Source organism: Palaemon carinicauda, chromosome 1, assembly GCF_036898095.1.
Source record: "Palaemon carinicauda isolate YSFRI2023 chromosome 1, ASM3689809v2, whole genome shotgun sequence".
Taxonomy (NCBI): Eukaryota; Metazoa; Arthropoda; class Malacostraca; order Decapoda; family Palaemonidae; genus Palaemon; species Palaemon carinicauda.
This window is the reverse complement of record NC_090725.1, coordinates 213743407-213752307: the sequence shown is the minus strand read 5'-3', so window position 1 is coordinate 213752307 and position 8901 is coordinate 213743407. Positions and strand designations below refer to the sequence as shown.

The following is an 8901-nucleotide window of genomic DNA, read 5'->3' as shown; positions in this document are numbered from 1 at the left end:
GCAATGGGCCAAGAGCACTACCCTGAGGAACACCAGATATCACGTTCCTATCCTTACTATGGTGCCTATCAACAACACTGCTGCAATCTATTACTTAAAAATTTAACAATGATGCTAAGAAAGATCCACCCACTCCCAACTGTTTGAGTTTGAAGACAAGGGCCTCATGATTACCACGGTCAAAGACAGCACTAAAATCAAGGCCAATCATATGAACTTCTTGACCACAATCAAGGGATTCCTCTACATTACTGGAGATTGTAAGAAGGGCATCACATGCTCCAAGGCCTTTACGAAAGCCAAATAGTAAAATAAGAAACAGATGATTACCTTCTGCACACCTATTTATCCATTTTGCCAGAAGACGGTAAAAAATTTACATAATATGAATTATGGAAATTGGGTGGTAATCAGTTGGACTTGAGCTACCATAAATGCATTTACAGTACTTAATGGAGTAACATTTAAGGGAAGGAGGGAGAGTGATAAATACCCATCTCTTGTAACAAGTTGTATTTTTTTTCACCTGTAATCCATATTTCTGTTGCCTATACTTCTCACTGTGATTAGCATGAGATAGGTGAGACTTACTGGTGCTTTTACAGTATGGGTAAATGTCCCTGTGATGGTTACATAGCCTCACAACAAATAAGGGGATAAAAACTAAACAAAACACCTAAAGATTTATACATCAGGGTGTACCCATACATTTTTTAATGATTAATGCCAGGCATCAAAGGGAGTAATCTTAAGTAATTTCCAAGGTTCAAGGTAAAACTTCCTCTACAGAGATCATGGGACCTGAATAACAAGAAGAATAAATAAAAGAATCTGAATTCTTTCCAGTAAAACAAGGAATCAAATTTGCATTCCACCGCATTTTCAACCTTATTAGGAAGAAATAGAATAAGTGGAATGTAGCTACATCTCTTATGTCATGAGCTCTCTTTTCTATTATCAACACCTTTACAATATATTTTTTGAGGAAACGGCAAGAGCTGATTTTATGCACCTGAATTAATATTCCCTCAAAAAAGGGTCAACTTAGATTAAATTCTATCAATCATTTCCCTAACCTCTGACTTGTGAAGCGTATCAGACCCATAATCTGAGGCCCCTAGTGGCCGTTTATGTAAGGCGAGCTTGAATTAGAAATAAACTCTAAACTCAAGTCATCCCCCTGTTTAGGAATTATCATAGCATCAAACATTACATGACTGTTCTGTTTTTAATCTCGATCCAAATCCCAGTTAAGACTAACTGCACCTTTTCCATTATAAGTTACTCTTGATAACCTACATTCCGCACATTTACCTTTCAAACCACATTATTGGTGCCTGCATGCATCCCAAAGAAAATAAGGATGATACTATAAAATTCGCTCGTTGTATGTTTAAATATTACACGATATCCTAAATCAGGTGAACTTTTCACAATTTAGTTTAGATTGTGATCTGCTTACGAGGTGCAACAACATATTTATAAATGTATTCCTCTTGGTAATAATTTTCATTTTGGATTATCATATGAAAACATGACTATGAATGATGATGATGATGACCAACTCAAGTCTAAGAAAAACTTGTGAAGGAATATCCGAGGTAATACAGAGGCCTATACTACAGTCGCTTTGTTGTTTTTATAATGGTCTAGATGTATATTCTTTAATCCTTTTTTAAATAGATGGCAGAAGAGGATCCAGAATCTATAAGTGAATTGAAATCCACTCCAATAGGAACACAAGCTGGAGATACTTTGGAAGTATGAATGGCCTCCTGTAAAAGAAACTTCTATGGGGGAAAATAGACAGAAATAAGTAAGCTACATCACTTAAAACAATTCTTAAAATCATTATTTTGATGCTGCAAAGAGGCATGAACCTCACAGGGAACTACAAAGGAACAAAGTGGTTTGAACCTTATGAGAAACTAGAAAGGAAAAATGAGCTTGAATCTCATTGGAAACTAGAAAGAAAAACTTTCAAAGAGGAGCAAGAGGGGCAATACAAGTATTAGGACAAAGGCCGGTGTTTGGTCATCTGAGACACGTATATGCTACCTAAAGAAATTCTCTTTTAGTGGTCTTTTAAAAGTTTAGTGTTGCCTAGGTAAGAAACAAGACAATCTTAGAAACAAATCATATGTACAAAGATAGAACCACGGTTGAGTCAACATGTAGACCTATAGTCTACCCAAAACCGCCATCCCGAGCTCACAAGAACAGTGAAGTTGTGTACTTTACAAGAAACAATCAAGGTTGATTATGGGTCAAACTCCCTGCCCATGGATTGTATGAAAGTAGAATTTCCTATAAGCTGCAATACCCTGTTATCTTACAATCTTCTTACCCTATATTTATTAAAAGTAGACATAACACCATCATAAAGATCTACAGTTACCAACAACATTACACACTTATCTATGACAGTCAAAACAATAAGAGCAGTTTTATAGTTTCCTTACAAAATGACTAAACTTAGAATTAGAAGCAAATACCTGATACAAACAGCCAACTTATTCATATAAATGATACCAAACTGAAGAATTGTAGCCTACTAGCAAATGTGACAAACAATTCACAATTATAAGGACACAGTAAAAATACTATTAACTTATAGGAGTGAAAAAGAAAAAACAAGTGAGCTCTTTTAACAAAATAATTACTCTTGTTGGTGAGGGCAATTAAAAAGAAGGGTTAACTGAACTCTTGTCTAAATTCATGCAAAATTGTCTTTTTTTTTTTTTTTTTTTTTTTTTTTTTTTTTTTTAGCCATGGAGCTTGTGCCTCCATCCCTAAAGCATATGAATATTGGGGAAGTTTATTTGAAATAATTTTTATTGTATAAAGGTAATGGTATGCTTTCAGGTACCAGTATAGTATTATGATTATAAGAAAAAAAATCAGTTCCTTATTAGCGAAAAGATAGGCTACCAATTAAAAAGGAAATATTTTTAGATGATGCTACATTCCGTTTTTAGTTCTTTTATCATCTTACCAATAATGTTTGTAGTCCTGATCCAGTTTTCAAGAAATTTAAGGATCTCTGGTGCACCGTAGCCTACACCTTGCTCTTGTGTTGTTCTTCCAAAATAAGCTTCAACTTTCCCAGGAACATAAACAGATTTCGAGTCCTTTTCCATTTCACTACACATTCTTCTGAAAATGGAACACATGCGATCCAACAACTCTCTTTCTTTCCACAATGCTTTGTCAGTTACCTCTTCTTTTTCAAAGAAGAAGGAACTTTTCAGAAGGAAACCATTTGGAAGTGGAATCTTCATCTTACGCCCATCCCAGAATTGAAACTGATCTTTCAACTGCTGCTGCATCCATCCTTCTGTTTTCATGGAGCCAATAATCATTTTGCAAGCCAAGTATACAATTTTCTCATCTTGAGATAGCTTCTTCATAATCATATTCTCAGCCTGAGCAAAAGAGAATCTCCATTCATCCCTTCCCAGTTTGTTAATGAAAACTTCTTTGATTTCTGGTGTAAAAACCGGCTTTTTTAGCTCTGATGGCCACAATGCTCTTACAACTGGAACTATATCCACATCAATCAAAAGAAGAGGAAACTCGTTGCCATTCCATGAAAAACGTAGAGCAATTCCTACAAGAGTTTGTTTCATGGAAGGTGGAGTTATACTTAACCTTCTATCTTCCATTGGAAAATCCTGAAGACATTCTTTCATCGCTTCTGAAAATCTGATTAACAAATTTGTCCCTTGAAAGAGGTCTTGAAGTTCAGGAGAGTCAAAAGAAATACATATCTTCTTATCAACATATGACACCTTTGAACCTATCTCTTGCAACATCATTCTGCAGCCCCCACCTGGAAGACAGTTAAAGTTATCCAAGACTAAATTGCAATCATACTCATCTGGGGTAATCAACCTAACATCATCCTCTGAGCTCCCAACAAATGTCAGCTTTCCTGTGAGCAGAGGTTCTTTTTCCCCTATTGATGATATTAGCCTCATGAGGAAATTTTTAATGCATGTAAACACTTCACGTGATTCTCCTAAAGAGTAATCTACCTTTGCTTTCTTTACAGCATCTGTTATTCCTTTAACACCCCACTTATTAAGCAGTGCATTTAAATGAAGACTAATAAGATCATCACTGTTATTGCATTCATTAAATTCTGGTTTATTGGTTGTTTGTAAATCTATGCCATAAAGAGTCATGTATTTCTTATAAGCATTCCACATATCCTCCGGCACTAAACCACTATCTGTTTGGATTTCCTCAGTTCTAGGTTTCAAATAGTCTCCAATGTCCTTATTTCCATACATGTACGCAAAGTGAGATGGAGTGCGGCCATACTTATCCACCTTCCTTACATCAAAACCAGATGCTTTTAGGTACATTGTTGCAGACATATTATCTTTCATTGCAGTATGATGAATAGCTGTTGTTTGACAGATATCATCAATTACAATGTTAGGGTGTACCTTAGCTACTTGCACCAACAAATGAAGAAACAGTGGCAATTTTCTTTCACAACATCTTTTAAATCCCTTCTTCAGTAATGAAGGGACGTAATTGGCATTGCATCTTCCAAAGTGTATTTTCTTCTCCATAGCCTGATGCAGTAGTGTTTCTAATATGCACAGTAAAATATGAAATTCTTCAGGTTCATTGATCATGTAATACTCCTTATTCAATTTGTCAAGGAATTCACTTAAGTCATCACCACAATTACCTAAACCCTTGTAGTAATCAGTGATCTCTATCTCTACTGTACAACGTGAAAATTTACCAGTCTCCTTTAGTGTCTCAATAAAACATGCAATCCAGTCAGACCTTAAATATGGCTTCCCATTTATGACATCTGAGGCTGGAAGCAACGAAACTATCCCCCAATGAAAATCCTGCCACTGGATCTCTCTGTTAGGCTTATTCCAGAATACGAACAGAGAGAGGAGGAGCAATGCAAGTTCTTGTTCTTCTCTTATCTGTGTCGGATCTTTTAGCCACTGAATGTTGCCATCAAAATGCTGGAATTCCCTCATAAGACATTGCTGAAATAAGGAAAATATTTTACATGTTATTTATAGCAAGCAGATTAGAAATAATATAAAAAGAGTAATTATAGCTTTAAAATTACAATCAAATAAAAATAAAAAATAAGAAAAAATATTACAATAAAATTCTTTATGGGACCTTTTTAGATTGACATTTTGACAACTAGCCTGAATGAGTAATAATAACCTTACTATTTCCTATTCAATAGTGTTAAAACAATAGCCTATCAAAATTTTGTGGTTGCTTGAAAGAACACCTATGTTTTTACATAAATGTAGATATATAAACAAAACAAAGTTATCAAAGCAAAGGCTTAACTATAATACAATATTATGAAACTGAAGCTCAGAACCTAGAATGACAATACAGAATTTGGAAAAGAGAAGTAAGACCTAGCCTTCAAATTGTGAAATACAAATGAAGCAAAATGACAGCCATGGTTTTCCATTTAGCCCTTTAATGGGTCAATTAGTCCATACAGGATACATTACTGTTATCTTTACATGTCTGATGAACGCAAGATGCGTGATGTACATTATACTATATCGTTTCAACCAATAGGAGCACACTTCAAGTTTCTACTTAGCTAATTAGTGTGTGCTAGTATTTACACATTTGTGGAAAACGGAAGCAAAGTAAGTCATTGTCTAGACAACTCTTCTACTAGCAACATTGGCTGAGAATTGCTCTTAACCTCTGTCATCCTACATTAACGTTGATTCTGGCGAGTCTCTGGAAATTTAACATAGTACAGATGAATGATTGTGTTTTATGGTTACATGGTTCAAATTAGTATGTTGTTAGAAGAAATGGGTGAAAATCTTTTGTCCTCGTGGTCAATATCCTGCAATATCCAGGGTTACGGAATATCACGCTCATCCCAGATGGGCTACAGGAAACAGCATTATGTCTGAAAGGGCTATACTGCTCAGATTACAAGGAAACATGTAGCATATTTACATTGAGCTATTGAAAAGTATAGTGGATATCTTATTAAATTGTTTTTACGATATAGCCTAGTGATATATAGCGCCTTTAGTACCTTTTTTTATTATGAAAGTGGATTTTAAAAGACAGATACAATAATAATATTCCTTTTGTATACGTTTAGCAGTATAAGTCTTCATTGCGGACCACATGTTGCCCATTCATATTGAATTATTAATGGTTACAGTGAATTATAGATAGTGTTTTCAAGTGTATATATAATTATGGAAGTGGAGTTGACAGAAATAACTAAATATATATTCCTTATGAAAATACAAGGGCATTATCACATTCATAAGAAAGATTGTAACGGTTAAATATAATAGTAGTGACAATAAATATTTCTATCTTTTAAAAAAACAGTTTATAAAGCTCTTGGGATTTTTAACTCTAGTGGGTTACCCACAATCATGGGTATGAGATTGAGATCGAGGTCACTGATGATCTGAAGGTCAATGATGATCTGAAGTCTATTGACGATGAAGCCATCAACCTTGGTTTCCTTTCAGACATAAAAGAGGAGGAACTGTTACACAACCCTTCTTCTGGTGAGTCAAAAAGGCTGATTTCTATAGTTTTTGGATTTTATTTATAATGATAAACTTTCATCAATAATTGTATTGAGTTGTTTGTGCTCCAATTAACTTTACTTACTTTACATATTTGTTTAATGATAGATCTCCCTATTTTTCACCCTGATATAAGTTACTTATATTTTCTTCTTTCAATAAGTTCTGTGACCTGTGTGAGCCCCAAGTAGGTCCCAGATCTTGACACCCAGTCCGAGGAGGAAAAGGTCACCCCGGCACCGATAATCAAGAGGGCCAAAAGCAGTGGTACCAAACCCAACGAACAGGTATGGAAGGAGAAAGCCACCAGTTGCCTGGCTTCCTCCACCCTCCAGCAGTGCCTACACGTTCCCCACACCAGTACTTTCAGACAATGCCTATGCTGTCTGTTGTGGATGACTTTATGTACCAGACGAACCTTTATGCAAGAAAGAAGGATATAGGCATTACCTCCTCCACTGTCATCCAGAAAACTATGGTGTTTATTGGCATCCTCATTTACATCGTACAAATGCCTAGTATGGAAGATACAACAGGTAGCATTTGTAATGTCTTCCATAACATTATGGGGTAATGAGGTCTCTTGTCTAATTTGACAACAATGAAAATGCCTGGACCATGACTGACCAATTCTTCAAAATTCAGCCAATCTTCACTTCTGTGACCAGTGAGTTTCTGAAGGTTGCTGAAATGCTGACGCAGTCGATGGATAGGGTCACGATGTCATTCAAGGGAATCAGGGATAGAGCCTTAAGGTAGTGCATTAAGAACAAGCCTTACACATGGGACTACAAATTGATCTGTAGGGCTAGCATTGACGACTTCATTCATGCTATCCTCCTCTACTAGGGAGAAACCACATTCTCTAGCCATTCCACATGGGAATACGCCCTTTGGGTTAGTAGGAAGACCTTCATCATCTTTTTCAAGACCCTTATAATTACATCAGTCTGTCATCTATGAAGACAACTTGTTCAAGAGATTCAGTTTAGTGGGATACCTCAAGGAAAAGTTTGGCTGCATATATGATGGACTGGTTGAACCACTATTGATTGGTTATCCACTTCTTACTTCTGTCAAAGAGATGGACAAGAAAGCTCTTCTAAGGGGAAAGCCTAAGGCCTATTCTTTTGATACTTCTGTCAAAGAGATGGACAAGAAAGCTCTTCTAAGGGGAAAGCCTAAGGCCTATTCTTTTGATAGAATCCTTCCCAAGCTGTTGAAAGATGACAAGTGTTGTAACTGTCCTTTTGTCGGATGTTGAGGCGAGTCCAATGAAGTCAGTCTAGCATTATAACAAACAGCAGAAGAAGGTTGAGTTTCCATGTCTTAATGTCAAAGAGGAGTATGATAGAAAGATGGGTGGTATTGACATATTGGACATGCTGACAAACCACTATAAATAGACTCCTAATCGGGTCAGACTGGGGTACATCAAACTGTTTGGATGCTTCCAGGAACTGTGCATTTGCAACACAGGGCTGCTGTACAGGAGAGACAGCAAGTCCTTGAAGGAAAAGCCTATGACTTTCAAAACCTTTAGACTTGACATCTCGCTACTTGCAAGATGTACGAAAACTATAGGATGTGTTGTCTCCCATTATAGTGGAAGTCCATCCCTTTGCTAAACAGGGGTCAGAAAGCCAACATACCTCATGACCATCAGCGGTGTGATACCAGGGGGGTGTCATATGCCAGTTTATGTACACAACTAGCAGACATGCAAGCTCTGCTCGAAGAATGATGCTATCCACCATACTTGATGGATACCCACTGTCTGCTCGATGAATACCCACTATCTAGTGGCTCTCAGCTTGTCAGACACCATAGACAGTTTTATCCCTTTTATAGTCCCTTCCAGACAGTAAGACCAGTCCTGGTACTACTCTGTGCCTGAAGTGTCAAGTACCTCATATTACCTCACTTGCCAGACATATTCCAGGTCATTTTTTATTTTTGTATCTGGAATGTACTATTTGTGCTTGTGAAGCTTTAATAAGTTGGTAACTACTAACTTGTCATTTTGGTGTTCTTTTTGTGTTTGTGTTGCTTTAATCAGTTAGCAACTACTAACTTGTTCTTTGGATAACACGTTTGTGTCGTCATCATCATCATCATCATCATCATAATCATCATCATCATCATCATCATCTCCTCCTACGCCTATTGACTCAAAGGGCCTTGGTTAGATTTCGCCATTCATCATCTCCTACTTCACGTTTCATAGTCCTCAGCCATTAAGGATTGGGTCTTTGAACCCTTCTAGTGTCTTGTGGAGCCCAGTTGAAAGTTTGGTGAACTAATCTCTATTGCGGAG

At 36.6% G+C, this 8901-nt stretch overlaps 1 protein-coding gene across 2 annotated transcripts in view; it reads right to left on the bottom strand.

Moving 5' to 3' along the window:
- Nucleotides 1-8901, bottom strand: part of LOC137653963 (uncharacterized) — a 225151-nt gene that overhangs the window by 1646 nt on the left and 214604 nt on the right. For both annotated transcript variants that reach the window (XM_068387600.1, XM_068387605.1), the window contains exon 21: nucleotides 2996-5024. In XM_068387600.1, the coding sequence (XP_068243701.1) occupies nucleotides 2996-5024 (2029 nt within the window). The remainder of the gene's footprint in view (nucleotides 1-2995; nucleotides 5025-8901) is intronic.